Source organism: Podarcis liolepis (assembly GCF_965112155.1).
Source record: "Podarcis liolepis genome assembly, chromosome: 13".
Lineage (NCBI taxonomy): Eukaryota > Metazoa > Chordata > Lepidosauria > Squamata > Lacertidae > Podarcis > Podarcis liolepis.
The window spans coordinates 39,943,183-39,967,526 of NC_139573.1; the positions used below are offsets into that span (position 1 = coordinate 39,943,183).

Here is a 24,344-nt window from a genome sequence, read left to right on the forward strand (position 1 = left end):
GTTTTGGAAATGTACATCCAGCTTTCCCCCCCTTTAAATGTTTTTGGGGGCCCCAAGAGAGAGGGGCCCTAAGCTATAGCTTGTTTAGCTTATACGTAACCCCTACTTCTCCTTTCGGCGGCTCCCGAAAGTATTTTTTTAAGCGGGGTTTCCGCAGCAACCTGAAGCCAAGCGGCCTCTGGGGGGCAGCGCGACCCGCGCTCCGCTTCCGCGCTCTTGCGCCGCGAAACCGCGCCTTCCCTCCTGTCGTGCCAGGCAGGGACTCGGGGGGGCGTGGCTTGCTCCTCCTCCCCTCACTCCCGCCTCGCCCCCCCCCCGCGTGTATGAAAAGCAGCTGCGCGGGGGTTCCGTCCCTCTAAACGCAGGCGAAGTCCATTAAGCGGTCTTGCACCTTCCCGAGGCGTCGATTCCGCTGCGTCCGGGACCCTCCGCTCGGTGGCGCTGCCATGGTGAGTGGGCTCGTCGCCCTGGGGCGAGAGGGGTGGGGGCGGAATGAAGGGGCTCCTAGGCGGGAAACGAAAGTGTGGGGAAGCGGGCGGAGCAAAGGGGCGAGAGGCGCGCGCGCGTGCGTCTCCGGGTCTGCAGCAGCAGCAGCAGGTAAGCGAGCAGCTGGAGGAAATAATGAGACTTTTTGTCCCCTGACAAAAGCTTTGAGTTTGCCAGGTGCTCAGTAGGTCAAGCGCCCCTCTTTACCTGTTGGGTTTCTGCCTGCCCTTGTGCTTGTCAGGGATATAAGGGACCAGTCCTAAGCGTATATAGACAGGTAATAATGATGATGATGATGATGATGATGATAATAATAATTTTTTATACCCCGTAGGGATAGCCTCCTTCTTTCATTGTCTTGGGCTTGGGGGGGGGTGGCTTGTAGACTTTTTTATTTTGGGGGGAATATTCTCAAGGTTGTTCCCCAGAGCTGTGGGGGGGGGGGGGAATGGTAAGATGGGTGTGAAGTGAGGACCAGTTTTAGACTTTAAATGATAACAACAATAGTTTTATTATAATAAAAATTTATTATTTATACCCCGCCCATCTGGCTGGGTTTCCGCATGGGCGGCTCCCCACGGAATATCAAAAACACGATAAAACGTCGAACGTTAAAAACTTCCCTAAGCAGGGCTGCCTTCAGATGTCTTCTAAAAGTCAGATAATTGTTTTATTCATACCCCACCCATCTGAACGGGTTGACCCAGCCGCTCTGGGCGGCTTCCAGCACATTTGAAAGCACAATAAGAAGCCAGACATTGAAAACGTCCTGAAACGGGGCTGCCTTCGGATGTCTTCTAAAAGATGTGTAGTTCTTTATCTCCTTGGCATCCGATGGGAGGGCGTTCACCCTTCTGCATGCAGGTCACCCAGACCACTTCTGTATGGGATGGGGCGAGTCCGGAAGGCATATTGTCAGAAATACGTTTTTCAATATGCCACAATTTTCTTGACAGTGGCTGATGTGCGGCGACACTCTACAGGGGCATGGAGCATTTGCCAAGTGCTTTTGTTTTGTTTTCTGGCATAAGCGACAGCATGAGCCTCATTTTAGGGGGAAAGGAAGGTAGAGGGAGATGGGCCTGGGCAGTGGATGACAGACACTTGTGGAAGTTAACTTCTGGGGGACAGGTCTCTGAGCATAGGAAGAGAGCCCTGCATTTGTCGCGTGGCTTTAAAATTCACCTGTGCAGGGTGCGTTTTGCAAGGACGATAAGGCATCCCTTTTCAGACAGATTTACGGCCAGGGTGGGGGCCTTTGTCAGGTTTGCAACCATTATGAATGACAGAGCTGGATACGGAATATACAACTGATTTTGTAAGAGACTTTGTCAGCCTCAGATGCGAGCTACATGGAGATTGGTTTCTCCTGGCGACGGACATATGTTCACTTAAACTCTCTTCGGTTTCACAAAACTCTTCATCGAGCATGGCGGAGAATGCCAACCCAACTTAAGGAAAAGAAAACATCAGTTTGCAAGAGAAAACGTCAGTTTACATGGGTTGTTCCTCCTTGATTTAGTTGGAGTTGTATTATATTGCTTCACAGGTGGGGTGTAATTTTACACTACAGCTACAGCTGATGCTATTGGGGGGGGTTGTTAGGGGGAAGTTTACTATTTTTTCAATAAATAAAGTAAAGTTGGAAATACCCTGTGAGTAGTGGTTGAAATTCTCTAAAATGGGAGGAGGGGTGAGGAGAGCGTACTTATTCCCACCAAAGTTTGAGATCCCCTGCAAAGTATGAGATTTTTAACTTTTTCTCTCTCTCCCTTTTTGCATCAGCACCTAATGTTTATGAGGAAGGTACATGCCCTTCTTGGCTGCCTAGGCTGTCTTTCGCTATTTACGAGCATCTGCTCCAAGTTGTTGGTGCAACCCCTTACACCAGCTTTCTACACCCCATTAACAAATGGGGTTGCTGTCCATTCGACAGCAAATGCCATTTTGCATGAGGAATGCTAACTTTTTTGCAGCCTTGGAGAGCGCTATGCACTTGCTTGGCTTATACTGGGCACACAGGAGGCAAGAGAGTTCTGCGATACTTCCGTTCCACCTGTAAAACCCTGGGGGAACAGGAAGAAATTTGATATATTTTTAGAGAAGCAGTCTGCTTGGAAACAAAACTAGGGTGCTTTCCCTTGCCAACAAGCAACTCGTTAAACAAAATTATTTTCAGGTTTTTTTTTTTTGGTGTACAGCTGGAACCAAACTCTTTCACTGACATAGCCTAGTTTTTAAAAAACTCTACCCTTCCTTATTTGTTGAAAAACCAGTGCATTTGTATATTGTTTCAAAACAATAAAACAGCAATTTACAGCTAAAGAAATCGGGCGGGGGGGGGGAGCATTTGATCTATATTTAGGCTTATGACTAAGCTTTGTTTTCTTGTTTTTATCTAAAGCACACAAAACAGCTGGATTAGAAAATCTCTCTCTCTGTATCTCTCTCGGCACATGCTCAGAACAGTTTATTGTTCCATGAATTTTTTCAAATTTGGGTGCAGGTACCCTGAGAAGTCATCAGTGTTCTTAGAAGCTCTGGGTTTGCTCTGAAAACCTACCACTTACTGCTTTCTTTTTTTAAAAAAAATAATGTTAAGATCTGTTTGTTTAGAATATTATTGCAAACCTTTTCTTTCTCCACTCAATCCCACTTCATTCTGCTTGCATATTTGTGGTCACTGAACATGCCAATAGTATTTTAGGCAAATGCAAGACAGATAAACATTCTGCATTCCAAACTGGTCCCAGAAGAAGAAACAGCCTGTTATGGGTTGTCGTGCTCAAGCATCCAATTTAGTTTTCCATTTTGGTGAAAGAAAAAGAGTGCCTACTTTTTATCACATTCCTTCTTGATTGGACTATTGGTTATCCTGAACCAAGCACATCGACCGATCTGATGACAGGTGCACTTTTACTGAATTTAAATGCGGGGCAATTTCAGTTTTACAACCTAAATAAAGTATTTACTTCTTAATGTGACACGATTTTAAATTACCTGCCCACAGGGAAGCTGATCAGCGTTGTTTCCATGTTCTGTTCTGAGAACAGAACTCTTGGTTGGAGGAAGCCCAGAGCATGAGTCATGTGAGGGTGGGTCATTCTGGTGCATCTCCGTATTAAGGCACTGAATGCTCCTATTGTCTGCAATGCAGAGATGGGGCAGAATTGTCTGTCCCTCTGTAGAGGCTGATTGGAAGGAGGCAAATCCAGACCAGTGACTCATACAGAGACACATCAGGCAGCTTCTGCTCAAGGCAGACAGTTCCACTGTATCACTCCATTGGGAATGACTGATCCAATCACACTTGGTGCAGAGGCGAGGCCAGAGTAGCAACTCACACCACACACACACACACACACACACACACACACACACACAGGATCCTGTGTGGAACTGCCAACTTAGAGGCAGCCATTACATTGTTTTAAAGAATAAAAACAGCATATGGTATGGTGGCACAGATTACACCAGTCCTGTAAAATTCAGGAGTCAGCAAACTTTTTCAGCAGGGGACTGGTCCACTGTCCCTCAGACCTTGTGGAGAGGCTGGACTATATTTTGAAAAGCAAAAAAAGAACGAATTCCTGTGCCCCACAAATAGCCTAGAGATGCATTTTAAATAAAAGCACACATTTTACTCATGTAAAAACACCAGGCAGGCCCCACAAATAACCCAGAGATGCATTTTAAATAAAAGGACACATTCTACTCATGTAAAACACACTGATTCCCGGACAGTCTGCGGGCCAGATTTAGAAGGCGATTCGGCCGGATCCAGCCCCTGGGCCTTAGTTTGCCTACCCATGCTGTAAATAAACGGCTTCACCTCCTGCTTGGCAGGGTGAGACTCTCGCCACAGGCGGCAGATCTGAACCCAGGGTGAGGAGTGTGCCATACTTGCCATGCCTGCGGTGGTATGAGTACTGGAGGGGCAAGGGCATGGATCTGTGGTGAGATGGCAGCGCTAGCAGGGGGCGATAGGGCATTGTGCTTCAAGCGGCAAAATGCCCCAGGCTGGCCCTGTGGCTTAGGGATTGGGTCTTAGGTGCCACATGTGACCACATGTGACTATATACAAATATAGGGCGAATGTGGAGAAATGTGCCCAGAGAAGGCCTTGTTGACAGATTAAGAACCATCAGATCTCTGGGTCCTGATAGTACCCACCCAAGAGGTTTTAAGAAACAAATATGACGTTGCTGATCTTTTAAGAAAAACGTGCAACCTCTCCTGAAAATCAGCCTCTATAGCTGAAGGCTGCAAAGTAACTAATGCAAGACTATTTTCTTAAAAATGGCATCTGGGAAATTACAGGCGAGCTAGCAGAAAGCGTGATTAAGGATAGAATTGCCAAGTGTATAGAAGAACAAGCCTTACTAAAGCAGAACCAGCATGGCTTTCTATCTAATCTTTTAGATTAATTTGAGAATGCCAGTAAGCATATGGATAGGTGTGATCTAGCAGACAATGTGCGTTTTGACGTTCAGAAAGCTTTCAGTAAAGTTCTTCGCCTAGAGGCCAAGGGCCCAGTCCTGGGGGGCACAAAAATCACCTATCAGACTATGGAATGTATGATGTATGCTGTTATGGTGAGATCAAACACAGAAAAAGCTTCCTGTCCTTCTCACACCGTGGCACAAAGGCATGTGGTAAAGCGATTTTTCCTCTCGGGGAGCGCTGCAAGGGACCCTATGTACACCTCTGCCTTCACCAAAGACTCCAGAGTCAGTGTAGCAGTCATGGAAGAAGAGGAGAAATCCTTTTGTAGATCAGTAACTGGTTAAAGTTTAGGAAGCAGAGAGTAGGGGTACATGGATGGTCCTCTCAAGGGAGGGCTCTAAGATGTGGGGTCCCCCAATCACTGGTATTGGTGCTTCTTACCTTGTTCATAAACAATTTGGACCGATGGGTGAAACATTACATAGCCAAGCTTGCGGATGGCACCAAATCGTTCTGGGTGGTAAGAATAAAAAGAAGATTCTGATGAGCCTAAAAAGAGTATCTCCAAACTGGGTGGATGAGTGTTAAAATGGCAGATGTGACTCAATGTAAGCAAGTGTAAGGTAAAGGTAAAGGGACCCCTGACCATTAGGTCCAGTCGTGGCCGACTCGGGTTGCGGCACTCATCTCGCTTTATTGGCCAAGGGAGCCGGAGTACAGCTTCTGGGTCATGTGGCCAGCATGACTAAGCCGCTTCTGGCGAACTATAGCAGCGCACGGAAACGCCGTTTACCTTCCTGCCGGAGCGGCACCTATTTATCTACTTGCACTTTGATGTGCTTTCGAACTGCTAGGTTGGCAGGAGCTGGGACAGAGCAACGGGAGCTTACTCCGCTGCGGGGATTCGAACCGCCGACCTTCTGATCAGCAAGCTCTAGCCTCTGTGGTTTAACACAGAGCAAGTGTAAAGAGGGCAATAAATGGGGCAATAAATCCTGACTTCACATATACTGTACATTGACGGGGTCTGAACTGGTGCTCACTGATTCATCTTGGAGTCGCCGCACATTTTTATTGAGCTTTGAAATACTGTGGACTACCTCCATCCAGTCTTGGAGACTGTTGCCAGGATGCGGAAGTAGGGAGAGAGCTGTTGTGTTCGTGTTCTGCTTTTGGGGGAGCTTTTCATCCTTGAGAAATTAGAGGGGAGGTAGGTTTGATCACATTTTAAAAAGGCTTGCTGGTGGATCAAGCGTCAACAGCAGTCAACCAGTAACCAACAATGAAAAACACATCACTCAGCGATTGGCAAAAGTGGAAAGCAATCTTGTGACAACTTGCAAGAAGAAACTAGCACCCAACTTTCCATTTGATGTTTGTAGTTTTCATTTGGCACGGAATGAAGAACTCGAAGCCTTCTTCTGAGTGCGCTTTTTCTCACATAGAAGTGTCTTAGACCATTTCAGCTCCTGGTGCCTTTTTTGTTACTACATAGTAGTGCATTACTACATAGTCGCTTGCATAAAATGTTTCCAATTGACTTGTGTTTAAAAATATAAACAGAAATTCATTACACAATAAAAAAGAAAACCAGTATAAAACATTCCCATTCCCTTATTTCGCTGCAGCTTTTCAGTCTCAGTTCACCTTGAATACTGCGAGTAACAGTCTCTACAGTAGACCCTTCAGTGGAATGTGGAAAATGTGTTATGTAGGAAGTATCTCTAGTAGTTACTTATGATCCAGCTGTTTCTTAGAGGGTTTGTAGGAACAGGCTTTAATTAATTTGGACGTCTCTTTGGTAAGTTTTATTCACTCAAATCAGCTACACTTAAATTAGTTGTGTGTCCCATTTATTTTAGTTGCACGGACTTCAGTGGGCTTTCCAACAAGGATTGCTAGATATGAATCCAGGCCGTTGTATATTATTATATGTACACAGCATTGGGTTTGATCGTAGAGAAGGTGCTTTAAAAATTCATACCGTTAAAACGATACTGATTTGTAATGCAGGGACTTAGAAGGCAGTGGCTTTGGCTTGTGTGACACAGGACAATTGCATTGCAGTCGTCGTCTTCTTCTTTTTGCATTGCAGGACTGGGAACTTGGGTTCCCAACAAATTATGACAATTATCTGCAGTCTGTAATGTAAAGGTTGTGGGGGCGGGGGGAGCTAGCTAAGCAGCTGTGCCCTCCTTGCTATTTGGTCCCTCCCTTATTGCTTGTTGGTGTGGTGCGGTACAGGGAAGGAAAGTGAGGAGGGGGCCTGTTTTGTGCAGAATGGGACAAATTGTTCCGCACTGGAAAACCATCCAAGTTCTCCTCTTTAGACTGGCTTGTGTGGTACCATTGTTCTTGCCTCCTCCCCCTCATTTTTAACACAAGCATTTATTATTTCAGTTTCACTTGCAAAACAATTGGTGCTCACTGTGGATGCCCTCCCACCCACAATTATTGTTTTGTTTTGTCTTCTGTGTGTGTGTTTTTTTAAGCCATTGTTAACCGCTGTTCCCCAGGCAGCTGTTTTTGTCAAAATAGTGCAACAGCTACTCAAACGGCCTTGTCTTGACCAAACACAGGCAGCATCTTCACTGTGTCTTGAAACTGGACACAGGAACAGAGATGGCTTTTCTTCCCCCCCCCCCCCACATTGTAATACGAGTCTCAGTCGACTTGTGCTGCTTGGTCTTCCCTGCTTCTGAGTCAACAAAAGTAGTGAATGGTTTATCCCTTTGGCTGTAATAACTACTTTGATAGTCATTAAGGCGTCACAGATGCCTTGTTTATCTTCAAGGATCTGGGAGACATGTAGTTATAGAATTGCTGAGCTGGGAGGGACCTCTAAGGGTCATCGAGTCCAACCCCCTACAATGCAGGAATATCAACTAACACATCCATGAGAGATGGCCATCCAACCTCTGCATAAAAACCTCCAAGAAAGGAGAGTCCCCAGCCTCCTCAGGGAGACTGTTCCACTGCCTGACAACTGTCTTACTGTTCTTCTTGATGTTTAGTCAGAATCTCCTTTCTCATAACTTGAATCCATTGGCTCAATTCTTGCCCTCCAGAGCAGGAGAAGACCACATTGCTCCATCTTCCATGTGACATCCCTTTAGACACTTGAAGATGGCTATCCTGTCTCCTCTGTCGCCTCTTTTCCAGGCTAAACGTACCAAACTCCCTCAACTGTTCCTTATTAGGCTTGTTTTCCAGACACTTGATCATCTTTGGTCTTCCTCCTCTGTACACGTTCCAGCTTGCCAATACAGTGGTACCTTGGGTTACAGACTCCGCTAACCCAGAAACAGTATCTCAGGTTAAGAACTTTGCTTCAGGATGAGAACAGAAATCGCGTGGCGGTGGCAGCGGGAGGCCCCATTAGCTAAAGTGGTACCTCAGGTTAAGAACAGTTTCAGGTTAAGAACGGATCTCCAGAACAAATTAAGTTCTTAACCCGAGGTACCACTGTATCCTTCTTTAATTGTGGCACCCAGAACTGGACACAGTATTCCAGGTGTGGTCTGACTGAGGCAGAATAGAGTGGTACTATTAATTCCCTTGATCGAGTCACTATATTTCTACTGATGCAGCCTAGAATAGCATTAGCTGCTGTTGCTGCATCACACTGTTTACTCATGTTAAGCTTGTGGTCTACTAAGGCCCCTAGATCCTTAAATTGCAATCTCAACCCCCTGATAAAGGCTTCTAAAAGCTTGCTTTGGTGGTTGCGAAACAACTGTGTGTAATGTCTCTGAAATTCAGAAGAGCAGGAGTGCCTTCCAGGTGTTGCTGTTGCAGCATCACTCCCATCATCCCTGGCCATCAGCCATCTTGGCTGGGACCAGTGGGGACTGGATATCTGACATCTGGGAGTGCCAGGTTGGCTACCCCTTCTTGAACAGCAGCACCCAACTTCTAACAGCTTAAGACCCACTCTACCTCTTTCCATCTCTCTTTATCCTGCATCTTCTCTCAAACTCTGCACCCAGCTTGCGGCTTACCACCTTTGTTTTCTGCTTCCGGCGCCCATGGCAGAACTGGCCCCGTGGCATTTTTGCTGCCCGGGGCTGAACATCAACCATCACTGCACCCCGCCAAGTCATAGCCTATTAGCCAAGTTATTTTAGTACCTGAGCCAGAAAAATCCCACAAGTGCCTCTCCCTAGGAATTCCGAGACAGTAATAACCAATTAAGTAACAATGTCTTGCCTGAGGCAGCTGCTTCCCTCTGCCTAATGGTAGGGACTGGCTCTGCCAAGGACTCGGCACACCTGGGGAAGCCTGTTTTGTTTGTTTTTTTGCTAAAGCCGGCTGCTTCTGCAAATTCTCTTTGAGCCATGATCTTTCTCTCTGGTCAGGCCCACACCTTTTGCTCCTCTGCCCTCTCACTTCGGATTTTTGCCTGCTCTGCTCATATAGCTTAGGGACGTGGGTGGCGCTGTGGGTTAAACCACAGAGCCTAGGGCTTGCCAGTCAGAAGGTCGGCGGTTCAAATCCCCGTAACAGGGTGAGCTCCCGTTGCTCAGTCCCTGCTCCTGCCAACCTAGCAGTTTGAAAGCACGTCAAAGTGCAAGTAGATAAATAGGTACCGCTCCAGCGGGAAGGTAAACGGCGTTTCCGTGTGTTGCTCTGGTTCGCCAGCAGCGGCCTAGTCATGCTGGCCACATGACCCAGAAGCTGTACACTGGCTCTCTCAGCCAATAAAGCGAGATGAGCGCCGCAACCCCAGAGTCGGCCACGACTGGACCTAATGGTCAGGGCTCCCTTTACCTTACCAGTCATAAGTCCTTGCCTTCACACCAAAGTATCTCTTTGGGGAAGAAAAAGAGAGAGGTTGTGTGTTAATGGTCACACTTGAGAAAGCCAGCTCTTCTCTCGCTTCCTCTGCTGCCTGTCATAGGCTCACAGGGAACATCTTCACTTCCTCAGCAGCTGTGGGGACAGCGAGTATTTTGCATCTTCAGTTTCACGCCGTTTTTCATTTGTTTTAAGCTTTTGAATAAGGAAACTTTGAAACAGCATGCCCTCTGCTACAGTTGATGCTTCTGGGTGGCAGAGCCTGAACTGCTTGTGCGCAAGTGTTTACTTGCATGTGTGTATTGATCGAGGGAGGGAGAAAGCGGGTTACCTCGTAAACTGGACCAGGCCACCCAGATGCCCATGGGAAGCCCAGAAGCAGGGCTTTCCCTACCTGCGATCCCAATCAGCTGGTATGCAGAACCATACTTCTTCTAACACTGGAGGGGAGAACGCAGCCAATGTGGGTGATTGCCACTGATATCCTCCACAAACTTGTTGAGCCACCACTTCCTGTTGTGGGAACCAATTGCCTAGTTCAGGGTTTCCCAAACTTGGGTCTCCAGCTGTCGTTGGACTACAACTCCCATCATCCCCAGCTAGCAGGACCAGTGGTCAGGGATGATGGGAATTGTAGTCCAAAACCAGCTCATTTCTCCATCTTGCTTGATTGGCAAGAGGCAGGGAAACACTGAAAATGCAACGCACCATTTTCATGGTTTGTTACTAGGGAAGATTTTGGCAGACATGCATCCCACCCCCTGGTAAAGGCCACTTAGGCCGCAAGACGATATGGGGCTGATCAGAACTTGGATTTTTTAAAAAAAGAGCTGTGGAATTTCCTATGCAAGGTGCTCTCTAGAGGAAGATTGGTACATAAATTAGAGGTATTTGTGGCATGAGGTTCTGTAGGCCTCAAGAAACGCTCGTCTTCGAAAGGTGCCATAGGGTGTGTGGTTTCCCCCTCCCCCCCCCCTTTTCCCTACAGCAGATTAACAGGGCTGCTGCTTCTGGAATGCACCATGTTCTTAGCTGACATAATAGCATCATTTAAAAGCCATCACTGGGCCATTTGTGCCCATCTGAATAGCCCAGCAGCAGCAACAAAAACAAAAATCCCCTCTCTGGTTCAGACTGAAAACAGTGGCCCTATTATTGAGGGTCCAAAGATGGTATCTCTCTCTGGAATGTTCCGGCTGAACTGCGCACAACTATTCCTTTTCTTTCCCTTCCCTTCCAGAACAAAGGCTTCGGCCGGAAGAGTCACACGTTCCTGCCCAAGATATTTAGGAAAATGTCTTCCCAGCCCAAGGAGCGCCCCGAGAGCTTGCAGTTCCCTTTCCTGGACGACAACGACACCATCGCCACCATCCGGGAGTCGAAGACGTTGTTCATTCTGCGGGGCCTGCCCGGCAGCGGGAAGTCCACTTTGGCGCAGGCCATCCACGACAAGTACAAAGATGCTTGCAAGGTCATCTCCGCTGACAACTACAAAATCCAGCCTGCTGTCCGGAGCGCCATTCCCGACGACTACAGCAAGGTCGACGAGGACCTAGGCGACTACTGCAAGCGTGACATCAGCGTGCTGGTGGTAGACGACACCCACCACGAGAGGGAGCGCCTGGATCAGATCTTTGACATCGCCGACACCTTCCGCTACCAGGTCATCATCGTGGAGCCCAAGACGACGTGGAAAATGGATTGCTTGCAGCTGAAGGATAAGAACCAGTGGAAACTCTCGGCGGACGAGCTCAAGAAGCTGAAGCCCAGTTTGGAAAAGGATTTCCTTCCCTTGTATTATGGGTGGTTTTTGAGCAAAAGGAGCTCAGAGAACTTGCGGAAGACCGGGCAGGCCTTTTTGGACGAGCTTGCCAGTATCAAAGTCTTCAGAAAGGAGGCTAAGCACTGTGGGTCCCCCAAAAACATGTTTGTTTTTTGTGTCAGATTTGCCTTCTACTAACTAACCCACAAGACCTGGCTTTCTACTAGCTGAGCATAAGATAAGCAACTTCTATCTAGCTCCCATGTTGTTTCCTTTGAGGTTAATTGTTCAGCAAACTCACTCTTTTTTTAAGATATCCAAGTTTCCAGTTCTCCTGTTGACGAGAAAGCTTGAGAGTGTCTCATTACCCATTTGTGCTGCACCTTGTTGAATCCAATAATTACTGAACCATTTGGGGAAACAAAAGGAATTATGCAGAATCAAAACTCTGTTAATTCTGAGTGCATATTTTTAAGGGAGACACTGGTGCAGAACCCACAAGTTCACCCTTCGAGAATGTTCTGTGTGCTGCAGGTTTGGGGAACTTGTGCAGTCCTCTTGAAGTTGCTAGAGCTCAACTCCCATCATCCCTAGCCCTTGGCCATGCTGACTGCGGCTGATGGGAGTTGTAGTCCAACAATATCTGTAGGAGCAAACATTCCTCACTCTTGCTGTGAACCAAGGGGATCTATTCTAACATCTAAAGCGCTTAGATGTTGTGGGCAATTGCCTAATCCTGCCTATGTCCCCTGTGCTCCTGCCTCCAAACATGCACCCATGTTATCTGACTCTGGAAACCAATGAGACCAGCCCCTCTTCCCCATCCTACACCAGCAGCAGCCTCCCAATGGCTGCAGGGACCCCCGGTCCATCTTCGTTAAAGATGCTGCCAAGAAATCGGCCCCCATTGAGGAGTAGCAGGGGATCTCCTTCCCCGCCTCTCCTTCACTTCAGCAGTTCTGTTTTGAGGCGTCTCAGTGTTCTCCAACGTTTGGTTTCGGGAGGCTGTGCAGAAAGCTTCTCACGTTCACTCCTGGATCAAATCTATAGGCAGGCTGTGCGTGTTACGAGCCAGAAACAAGCTTTAGGTTGCACTATGGAATATCAAGCGTGCCAATTATCTTTCTTTCTTTCTTTCTTTCTTTTTTGCAGCATATATCCCAAAGTAAGTTAGTTCTGCCCTAGAGAAAGCCACCACACTGTGCTAGAATGAATCCTCTAGCATCCTCCCTTCACCTCTGTGCCAGAGTCGTGGAAAATTCATGGCACAAGCTGGGACCAAGGAGAGCGGCCACTGTCACCACCAGCAGCTGTAGAAGTGCCATGCTAGACACCTGCATGGTCATAGACTCCTAGAATTGTAGAGTTGGAAGGGACCCCATGGGTCATCAGGTCTTAAGCCCCTGCAATGCAGGAATCTCAACTGAAGCATCCCTGACACATGGCTACCCAACCTCTGCTTAAAAACCTCCAATGGAGGAGAGTCCACCACAAGAGTCTACAAAAGAACCAGAGTGCTCGTCACAAGGACTAGGCAGCTCATCCACACTGCCTTCCCTGTGCAAGGCTTATGACACTCTGGTGCTTGCCAATATAAAGGCAGGGCCAACCTAGTAGCAAAGTAGGATCCTACAAACAGGATTGGGTGGGGTCTCCTGGCTTGGAAGAACTTGGCTTTCTAGATTAATGGCAGAAGCAGAAACCCTGTCCAAAGCCTGACCTGTCTGGACTCTTGGCTACGTAACACCCCACCCCATTTTGGACCAAGAGCAGGTGAATTGCGCAAGCTGCACCTGTAGGTTAGGTAACTTTTCCCATGCGCGTAGCTTGTGCATGATGCGCTGCTTCTGCTACTCGCATGGAGGGCAGAGCAGCTCTTCAGCACCACCTGAGTTTGGACCACTGATAAATCCATTTGCTCTCCCAGCAAACCTTTTGTGATTTTGGGCAGACATTGCCCCATTTGCTTTCAAAACATAGAGTCTCTCAGGTGAAGTGGGGAGGCAGCCCCTTTGGACCACAGAACCACACAAAATGGATGGGTTGAGGCTCTTTAATGATTCTTACTTCCTTTTATTTAATGAAAGCCAATATTTCACGGATGTTAAATGCTACGTTTTTCCCCCTGTGTGCGCATGGGATGTTTCAACATATGTGCCACACAGCCCTACCCAAACGGGAATATTTTCCACCCCTTAGCCACCCTCCATTTCCAGGAACAGGGCATCTTTAAACGCGCCACAACTGGCAGTTCATCTTAAAGATGTTCCCTAGTTACTGGCATCAAATTGCCCCTAATGAAGCCAACCCAGCTTGGTGGAAGTTTACCACCACATTCCTAAGCAAAGCTGCAGCAGCACTTGCAGTTAGAATGTTAGCATCCACATCTCGGTTAAATCTTACGAATGTAGTTTCTGCATTCTACGCAGTGCCCTTGCCGCACTAACACATTCAGTCTGCTTTCCATTTAGATCCCTAAGAAAAGATAAAATGATTTGGACTTAAGGAGATAACCTGCTTTGGCAAGGGTAGCAAGCGCTCCACGTGACACAGATTCCTTGGCTAGCAGGCTGCATCCCTCGTTCTCCTCCTCCATTGTAACGTCTCTGGAATTACAAACACTGCAATACAACATAGCCAGCTAGCAGGTGTCTTCACCCCTACAAATGGCAGCCCATGAAGCTTGATCAGGGGTGGAGAACCGTTGACCTTCCAGATGTTCTCCCTTGAGCCCCAGCCAGCAGGGCCTGTGATCAGGGATGATGGGGAATTGAAAGTCTGATATTATCTGGGGGTGGTGAGTGGGGAGCACAGCTTCCCACCACCTCTTCTAAACATTATCCAGGGGGCAGATGGTGTAAGCTGCTGCTTTTGTCAACAGCCACACTGCTCCTGTGAATGTGCACTTCTGGCCAAAAATGCTCATCCATGCTGAACTGGCTGAAGTTGACCCCTTCCACAGTTGTGTCCCCACTGCATATTAATTCTTGATTGCATTGCCAAGACTTAGCAAGAGCTGTGCTTAAACACTTTAGGCACCTGGCCTCCAAGCAGTGATTAAAAACTGCGAGAAATTTAACATAACTAGACAGCTGCAGTTTTCTTTTTAAAAAAATTAAATTTATATTAAATTTCACAAAAATCTGTACGTTGCATGTGTATAGTGTATAGTCTTAATCAGATGCCAGTATCTGGTTTCAGTATATTACCTGGTCTATGGAAGTTCTAAAAATTAGCCAAGGGAGAGCCAGATCTTGTTTTTGTCAGCGGGTATTTAATGCCCACTCTTTTCCAGCTTTAAACTAACCCTGCAGATTGTCCAAGTAAAAGAATAATATCGTATTGGCCTGAATATAAGTCTCACTTTTTTCTCTCCAAATTCTGATGCTGAAAAGTTAAAGTGCGGCTTAAATTCGTGACCTTACAAAAAATGGCTTTTAAGATATCGCTGCTGAAACAGACATACGGTAAAACAGAATGGGTGTGAGTGTCTGCTGAATTTTAAGAGAGCGGCTTATATTCGGGTATTGTCTCCCCCCCCCCTTGAATTTTCAAGGTGCGGCTTGTTTCCGGGTGTGGTTTATATTTGGGCCAATACAGTAGCAATAATTGGGGTGGGAAAACAAGTGGGAAGAAATAACAAAATCAGTTTGCAAGACTCATTATTTTCCTCCTTCATTTGCAGTTGGACAACCCAGCGAAGACCCCAAAGCAAAAATTGACTTGACCGGCTACTTTGTGAAAAGGCCACCGGGGGTCTTGCACTGTACCACGAAGTTCACTGACTACGGGAAGGCTCCAGGATCAGATGACTACGCACAGCAGGAGGTGATAACTTTGCTTTCATCCACTCTGACCAGGAAAAAGGGATGGTTCTTGTAGGAGCTTTTCATATGTTCTTGCATTGGAAACTGCAACTTCTTCACCCTCCTCTGTCTTTTGAGATGGGAGCGAACCTTTTCCAAGGGAATCCATATGTATCCTTGCAGTTGCACCCTACGCTTTGAGTGCAGAATTCCTCTTGCACTCCGGGGCTTTCCCCTTCCTTTCCCCTCCCTGCACGCCCGGAAGGCCCACCAAACTTCTAGAGCAGCTTTTGAGAGTGCCTGGGGGGCTGCAGGGGAGAGAAAGTTATGTTGTGCTGGTGGAACAGTCGGGCTGAATATGATCCTGGGGGGCCCAGCTGAGGTTTTTAAAAATCCAATCAAGAAAGCAAACAGCTCAGCAGAGAGTGTGCAACTCAACTCAATTCATTGTTGTTGTTTTGAAAGCCAATAAGAGATTCCAGTGAAGTCCCCAAAATGAAATGTGACTTGTATGTTGTAAGCAGACATAACTGGAAACTAGAACAAATAGTTACAGATTCTGCTGTTACCCCTTCCTCCCCTTCACTTGGGGAGAAGTACCTCTCCACAATCACATCTCCCAGATTTATTTATTTTTTTTAAAAAAAATATTTATGCTTCAAGTGATCATTCCTTATTCTTCCTTTGATTTTATAGTACAGTGGTGCCTCGCAAGACGAAATTAATCCGTTCCGCGAGTCTCTTCGTCTTGCGGTTTTTTTGTCTTGCGAAGCACGGCTATTAGCGGCTTAGCGGCTATTAACGGCTTAGCGGCTTTAAGAAAAAGGAAACAAACTCGCAAGAACTCGCAAGACATTTCGTCTTGCGAAGCAAGCCCATAGGGAAATTCGTCTTGCGGAACGACTCAAAAAACGGAAAACTCTTTCATCTAGTGAGTTTTTCGTCTTGCGAGGCATTCGTCTTGCGGGGCACCACTGTACTTGTTGTTAACTGCTCTGCAAATACCTGAATTTCCAGGATATACATTTGCAAAAACTTATTTTGAAACCTTGTCAGACTGGTGAATGTCTACTTACAACCAGACAGTGAAGCTTTTGTAAATTAGATGACACTAGCTTTATGTCCCACTTTATCTTAGGCTGCAATCCTGTGGTTTCTGGGATGGTGTTCCTGTGTGTATGATAGCTTTTTGTGTTCGTGGAAGCCCAGCTGGTTTCTTTTTTTACGCTGTAGGCTAGTAGCTTTTGTGGAGTTCTTTACAAGGCTGTTTTCAATCGATAACAGCAAAAGCCTCCATGGATTTTAACGAGCAAATCCAGTCATTTAAACACAACCAATAACTGATGAAGCAAGACAGTCTTTGAGTGCACTGGTAGCCCTAACAGAAATCCTTTCTCCCCCGCCCCCCACTCAGGCTGTTAAATCATCTTATGGAAAAGCCTTCTTCCTGACCATCTCTGCTCTCTTCATCACACCGAGAACGGTTGGTGCCCGCGTGGAACTGAGCGACCAGCAGATGCTTCTGTGGCCTGGCGACGTGGACGTGCTTCAGCCAGCCGTCAGCCTCCCGAAAGGCAGTCGGGCACACATCACCCTGGGCTGCGCCAGCGGCGTAGAAGCTGTCCAAACCGGCATTGACCTCCTCGAGTTTGTTAAGCTGGAAAAGGCAGGGAACAAAGGCGAGGAAATCGGGGAAATTGGGGGCGGGAGACTTTTGTCCTACGGGAATGGCCTGTGGATGCTCCAGCTTTCTAAAAAGATTGAGGTGAGGTGTGTCTTTTCTGGGTACTATGGAAAGGGGAAACTGGTGCCAACTCAAGGGGGGAGTAAGCGGGGCTCCCCTTTTAACGCCTGTATCATCATCTAAGGGCGCTTCTTGCTACTGCAGCCTTTATCCGTTGGCAGCAATGTGCAACCTTTTTATAAACAACTCCCTAAGCCACACACATCCAAGTATCGTCCTCCAACTAAAGCCAACTCTTGTTAAATTCTAGCTTAGCTGGTCTCTTCAGAGAAATTTCTTCTTGTTCAGGGAAAAACACCACTAGAGGCCGGTAATGGAAAATTAGCGCCTTTGTTATATGTGTGAATTAAGATTAATGCAACTGGATTTGTGGTGGTTTTTTGTTTTTGTTTTTTTTAAAAAAACCATTTGTTTTGTTTTAAAGGTAGAGAAACATCCTTTAATCATGACCACTGCTTGTAAATCCACTAGACCTTGTGCTGTTAGGGCTCTCGCAGAATGAAGTGGTAGAATGGGTTATATCACGTCAGACTGCAAATCTTTTATGTGTGAGAAGTTATGTTTTTACTCAAAGGTCTCTGCAAGTAGAAAGCCAGCAGAGCAAGGAAAAGGAGAGGCAAGAACCATGCTGGTTTGTTATTTGCAGGGGACATATTTACAGAGGGGTATATTAAAAATATTAATTATTTAATAAAAATATTTGTACCCCGTCCATTGGACTGGGTTGCCCCAGCCACTCCAGGTAGCTGATGTGATTCACCTGTAGTATGAAGTGGTACAATCCATTCTCTCACACACACACCCCCACGTTCTGCTGAGTAGGTAGGCCCAATCTGCCTGGTTTGGGATCTCACACTGCTCCCCCAGAATTCTGTGAAATGCAGATTGAAAGGAATAAAGGAAAAGTTCCGTGCACTGGCCTTGGATTTGCTGGATTCAGATCTCAGCTTAGTTACAGTGGTTTAATAGCATCTCTCTTCAGTTACTTCATTTCTGAAAGGGTTTCAAAAGCTAGAACTGGATCAGCAGTTAATCCTGCTATAAGGACCAACAGGGTTCTTGTGAAGTCAAGAGGGTCCATAAATCCTAACATGAAGTGTATTTAATCAAGAACTTATATGGCAGTTTGTGTACAGCAAATGGAACACCCCCCCCCCAAATTTTAAGTTGGTCAAGACAGTGGTGGAACCTGTGCCTTTCTGCTAGCATGTGAACACAGACAAGTGCTATACAGAGATTTATATGGCACAGTCTTGTGCATATTTACTCAGCCATCCCATTGAGTTTAATGTGATTTATTTCAGGGAAGTTTGACTGGCGCCTTCATTACATACCTTTAGGAGCCAGGCAAAAACATTCCTTTTTAATCAGGCCTTTGGTTGACCTGATGGACACCCCATACCCTTTTAAAATGTGGCTCTTTTTTGGGGGGGTACTATTGTGTTATTTTGATTTTATATATTGTGATCTTTTCAGCGAAGCGCCCCGAAACCTCCAGGTATAGGGCGGTATATAAATTCAATAAATAAAAATATAAATAATAAAATTATTCTCAGATACATATGTAGAGCCTCAGCCAGCATGACCAGTCCAACAACACAACGGCCACAGGTTCCCCATCTCTCTCCTCTGGATACATCAGATTCTGAATAAATAAAGGTACTGTTTAGTTTTTATATCTGCCTTTTATGCAGACTAGTATGCAGGTCTTCAGTTAAAACATAAGACGTATGAGACAAGTGCAGCATATTTTTTTTTACAACTCGGCTGGATCATGGTTAGACTCTTGACAGTGGCCTATTTTAGATATAGAAATTCTCAGCCACTCTTATTGCAAGATACTTTATTTTAATTTTGTGAATAGAACTGCTGCTCACTTACTGAATATTTCAGTTTCCTATTAAATATCCTCCTCTCGCCTTGCAACTTTGACATGTCCTGTTGAGCGCGTTGTTTACCTGACTGCATTCCAGCAGTAGTTATGTACGACATCTGAGCACGCTGTTTTTTTTATCAAGTACAGTGGTACCTCAGTTTAAGAACAGTCCGGTTTATGAACGATTCGGTTTACAAACTCTGCAAAACCGGAAGTAGTGTCCCGGTTTGCGAACCTTTACCTTGGTCTAAGAACGGAATCTGAATAGTGGAAGGGCACCGAAAGCACGCCTCAGTTTAAGAATGGTTTTGGTTTAAGTACGGACTTCCAGAACGGATTAACTTCGTAAACTGAGGTACCACTGTACATGCAGAAATCTGTAGTGTGTGCTTTTACTTTCTGTTTGAAGTTGTACAAAGCACAGGATCTAAAATACCTCCCACTCCATAGTTGGCTTATTTATGCTACTAGAAGACCAGGGTTTTTCCCCATCCCTCAGTGCTTATTCTTGTATAATCTCACTGAATCATGACCCTCACTTGGGGCAAAAAAGAGGGAAGAGCAGCTCTGAGCTCAACCGTGGGAACAGCTTGGAAGTAAAGCACACCCTACTGCTTTGTTCATGTGAATGCTCCTGAGAGTAATATGAGCAAGTGCTTGGCACGGGATTGAACTTGAAACAGAAGGTTTACACTTGCTCTAAACCAGACCTAGGCAAACTCAGCCCGCCAGATTTTTTGGGACTACAACTCCCACCATCCCTAGCTAACAGGACCAGCGGTCAGGGATGATGGGAATTATAGTCCAAAAGCAGCTGGAGACCCAACGTTGGGAAACACTGATTTAAAGCAAGATGGGTCTTTTTGGTTTGTACAATTGTAAGTCTAATTCACTTGAATGTTTAGTTACACAAGGTGGGGGGGGGAATTGGTTATGCTAACTGTTGCTCAGGAAACATCCATCACATCATCATAACTTGTATTTGTGCATAATACCTGTGCCAGATTAAGATTTCACATACTGGTTATCTAATGGTCAAGTTTCTGTTAATATGTCTGTCTTGAATACAGTCAAATCCTTATTTTTACTTATGAGGAAAGTAGTACATCTCTGTGGTTCTGACTGGTGTAACTTTTTATTTATTTAGAAAAATACCTTTTAACTCTGATCCAGGGCCAAATAGGAGCTTAAGACTCATAGCAACTGTAAAATATACTTAAATAAATCTGTTATTAATATACAGAAATGTTTGCTGAGTTTATACTTAAAAGAAAGCTGCTTGCTCAAGCCATCACTAGGTGAACTTTGAGGTTACACAGATAGAAGCCGAGGGCATCATCACTGGGTACCCAAACTGGCAATTACTTGCTGCCAGAGATTTTCTCTTGGAAATGAGCCACAAGAGGGGCCAAACTCCCCAATAGACTTTCTCTTGCAGTTTGTGGGTCTCTCGGAAAGTGCTTTTCATGTGATATTCACGTGCCAGAAGGGTATCTCCGGGGGGGGGGGGGGAGAAGAGTAAGAATTGGTGCTTGGTGAGATTTGGGTTTTGCTCTATTGTAATTTTATTTGTATGCCAACTTTCCCGAAGCACCTAAGTATATACTCCCCTTCTGCAAATGATCTGAAGACCAGGTCAAAGCCTCTCCCAAAGAATCATCATTTTTTGTCCTCTCCCACCCTCAGTGCCAGCAAAGGGGAAACTAGCTACACACCGTACAACTTAAAATTTGGGCACCAAAGATTTCTTGGGATGGGCTCTGCGGTTGCTACTCATTCAATCCAGCTTCATACCACCACATTCACACGAAACCTCAGCAGTGTCCAATCTATTCAAGGAAGCAAAAGTCACCAGTGAGATCTGGATTGTTTATTTTTTATTTTGTACATCATATACAGTTTATAATAAAGTTAATATCAATTGCATACGGTTTTTGCTTCAGTCTGGTTTGAAATTTTCTGCATATAAACACATTATGAATCCTGCCTAACAAAACAGTCGCCAGTTTTTGTTCTCCGCTAATCATCTTCATTTTGGAAAGGTGAAAGAGTTCAAGTGGGACAGTGTGTTACTTAATCCAAGTGTGAAGCCATCCCCAGGAGAGAGGGGGAAGTGGGGTGTCGCTCTAAAAGAGATCATGCAACAAACGTTTTAACGGGGGAAGGCTAGATCCTCACACGGAGGCAAAACAGAGTATGTTGAATATTTCTAGCTAAATGGCCTCAGCTCCAGATGGCTTCAACACTGGTTTTACCTGTCCTTCTCTCAGGCGGAAGTTCCAAAAAGGATGCAGTGCATGCAAGGAAATATAAGGCAGTGCACAGAAATAAAAAGTGTGTGTGTCTTTTGGGGTGGAGTGGTGAAACAGAATTAGAAACGTCGAGGCAAAATGGCGAGCTTTCCTAGAAAGCTTCGCCCTTGAGCGCAGTGGCTCACAAGCAAGGTGGAAGCTGCCCCAGGTCTCTCTACTTGGAAAAGGTCCCCTGGTTTTTCCTCTCACCCCACCTTCCCACTGAGGCTTAAGTGCACGATACAAAACAAAGCCAGCGCAGCAGGGAGAAAAGCTCAAGCCCGCCTCCGAGCCAGTTCTCTACTTTCAGGGAGTTGTTCACTTAAGACAGCATTCAGAAATGCAATCCCCACCTGCAACCAGCCTGCTCTACCACTATCAGGTCGCACACAGATACAGATGGCGAGGCAGAGCCTACGGGGGCCATCGGCAACAAAACATTCCGGTAGCTCTTAAATGCAATGCGAATAAATTCAAAAATAAACTTAAGAATGAGATGCAAAAGTTTAAAATGCCACGTTAGGTGTGGAGGATTTTTAGAAGCAGATCCTACAGTTCCTGCTTTCTACTTTTTAACATATAATCAAAAACCTATGAGGCCTCCTTAGTGGAATGGAAGCAGACCTTCAGGTAGTCAGAAACACACGATAAAAAGGCAAAACGAAAAAACAAAAACCCTGCAGTAGTTGGTTTGAAATTGGCACTCACCAGCTTCACAATCCAAGTCCGGTCCCAGAAACTTCTGCCTATTGTTAGCTTTTGGATCGCAAAAGGATTCAAAATGCCTGGAGACATGAAGGAAGTGACTTCCCATGAAAGCTTTAAGAAGATGTCCATCTGCAGCTGGCTAGGCAGCCCGTTCACTGAAAAAATATCAACGTCCCTGGAAGCCTCATTTCTCTAGACAAAGGGATCTCAATCAGCCAAGAATCTAAGGTGGGGAGGGGAATACTTCAGAGGATGCTTCAGTTCTACTTTTCCCAGGTGTCCAGTAGCATCAGGCTACCAAAGGTTAACACCCTGCTTGTATAATTTGCTTCAGCGTAAGACAATTATGAAGAGCAATTTTGTGGCTTCGTATCCTTTCCTGCCAATTTCTGAACACAACTGTCCTATTTTTTTGTGATTAACATTCCAAGTATACGCAAGTCAAAACACCCACTTGATTCGACTCCGGGATGTGTATACTCTGCCAATGAAATACATGCCCATCAATGAAAACTACATCATGCAGGCCTAAACCAGAGAGACGGCGTTCCCAAGACCATGTGTTAACACAAAAAGATCCTCATGTCACCCGAGACCCCTAGATCCCGCTCCCCAGATCTGGTGCTAACTTCCTTGCTGTCTCCTCCCTTCAGCCTAGCTGGCAATATGTGCTTCCTGCTATCAACTGCACCTCTGCCAAGAGATATTCTCCTCCCAGGTACTTCAGGAGGAGGCTGGGGTTGGGAACCAGGGATCAAGGTAAAACCTACTGTTAAGCCTTCATCTGCCAGGAGATGACCCACTTCAAAAGTAGCAGGCAACTCACAGGGCCTGAGGACACCTCTTAAGATGGACCAGTAAATTAAAATATCACTGATCGAAAACGGGTCACAAGTTGGAGTAGGGCAGGGAAGGGACAAACACCTGCTTAAGATGGCTTGCCACTGCGAAGAAAAGGAATGAGCCAACTGCTGCAAACAAGGAGGTATTAGGAACGCAGTTTCTTGGTGTGGCCAAAATTCACAGTAATTACCACATGGATAACAGTTTTTTTTTCCTTTGTTTTTTTAAGCCAGCCAACAATTCCAGGGTGGCTGACTGCAACTGCAAATTATCATCTTGTGAAACAGCCCATCGGGTAGGTTCACAGCTCAGCTCTGAGCAAAATCTGAGGTTCCATGAGTACAAAGATGTATGCAGAATATTTTGAACTCAGCTCTCGGCACAAAAGATTTGTGCTTGGAGACGACAAGCACCTTTACAGCATGCTACAAGGGCTGCCCAGCAGAAACTCTGCAGTCCTCTTTACCCCAAAAGCCCCACACCCCAAAAATGCCTACTGATTTTTGTCTTCTTCAAGGCTGTACATATTGTTGGTCAATTCTGAAAAATCATTTCCGAGGGGGGGAAATGTGGTTTTGAAGATCCCATACATTGGTTAAGGAACAGGTTCCGACGCTTAAGAGTGGATTTGCATGTGGCATGTATGAACCGTGACCCTTGACATCGAGTGATGATTTGCATGTGCGAAATGGCCACTGCAGATCCAAAACCCCACACACATGCACACATACAGAGATCTTTCATGACACCTGACATTCACCATGCGCTTTTCAATGCAGTCAGGCTTACAGCTGCACTACGGGGGTCGTCACCAAACGACAAACACCTACGTGTTAAATCAGCCCTTACCATTTCCTTGGAAGTACTCAAGAAATTGGAAACAAAGAAGCTCCCCGCCCCTCCCCCCAAAATTAAAGACTCTTTGGAGGTATTACAGCAGGTGCTGAAAAGTGAGGGTGGGGGCATCTCCCTATTCCAAAGATGAATATCCCTGATAGTAGTGGCATGAACTTCCCTATTTGCCTGTGTTCCTTAAGTGTGTGGATACCTTTGTTTATATGGTCTGGTGTGGCTACAGCCAGGATGATGGAACCGAAGCATGAAAACCCCTCATCATTAGGTTCTTCTTACTTACATAAATATGAAGGCATGTTATGTCCTTAAGAAAAGTCTCAGGCCTGTCTCAGAAGGTGAGGAATTCCACCAGTTCAATCCCAGCAGCTTTGGGTGTCTGAAATTACTTATCATGGAGGAATCATTTTTTTAATTATTATTTCTCTCTCTCTCGGTTTTTTTAATAAAGTTAACAATAAAACAAACAACAAAAAAGTATATTCCTTCACTGCCCCTCCCCCTTCTCTCTTCAAGCGCTGGTTTTCTCGTTAACACTCTAAAGCACACACAAAAAAACTGAGGTCTCCAACAGAGAAAACGCCACGGCCCTAAGAAACGTCGAGATGTGATGAAGGGAGAACATAACTCAAGGTTAAAAGAAGCAGGTCTGGCAAAGTAGGTGTGTCTCGGTAGAGATGGGACTCTTCTGCAGCTTAGCCAAACTGGAAAAAGAAATTCCCTGGTCCAGAAG

General features: G+C 45.8%; 2 protein-coding genes across 2 annotated transcripts in view; one reads left to right on the forward strand and one right to left on the reverse strand.

Annotated features, from left to right (window-relative positions):
• The first annotated feature begins 197 nt into the window (after window positions 1-197).
• On the forward strand, window positions 198-17,426 carry CNP (2'',3''-cyclic nucleotide 3'' phosphodiesterase). Its single transcript, XM_083470062.1, has 4 exons — window positions 198-449; window positions 10,970-11,636; window positions 15,177-15,319; window positions 16,712-17,426. The coding sequence occupies exons 1-4, from the start codon at window positions 447-449 to the stop codon at window positions 17,162-17,164; spliced, it is 1,266 nt and encodes a 421-aa protein (XP_083326188.1). The 5' UTR covers window positions 198-446; the 3' UTR covers window positions 17,165-17,426.
• Window positions 17,427-20,772: 3,346 nt separating this feature from the next.
• DNAJC7 (DnaJ heat shock protein family (Hsp40) member C7) overlaps window positions 20,773-24,344 on the reverse strand; it is a 37,808-nt gene continuing 34,236 nt past the window's right edge. The window contains exon 14 of the mRNA XM_083469955.1: window positions 20,773-24,344. Within this exon, the coding sequence (XP_083326081.1) occupies window positions 24,307-24,344 (38 nt within the window). The 3' untranslated portion in view covers window positions 20,773-24,306.

Coding starts and splice junctions, on each gene's coding strand:
- CNP (XM_083470062.1), top strand. Junction 11,637..15,176: donor CAGAAAGGAGGCTAAGCACT/GTGGGTCCCCCA, acceptor CTTCATTTGCAG/TTGGACAACCCAGCGAAGAC. Junction 15,320..16,711: donor ATGACTACGCACAGCAGGAG/GTGATAACTTTG, acceptor CCCCCCACTCAG/GCTGTTAAATCATCTTATGG.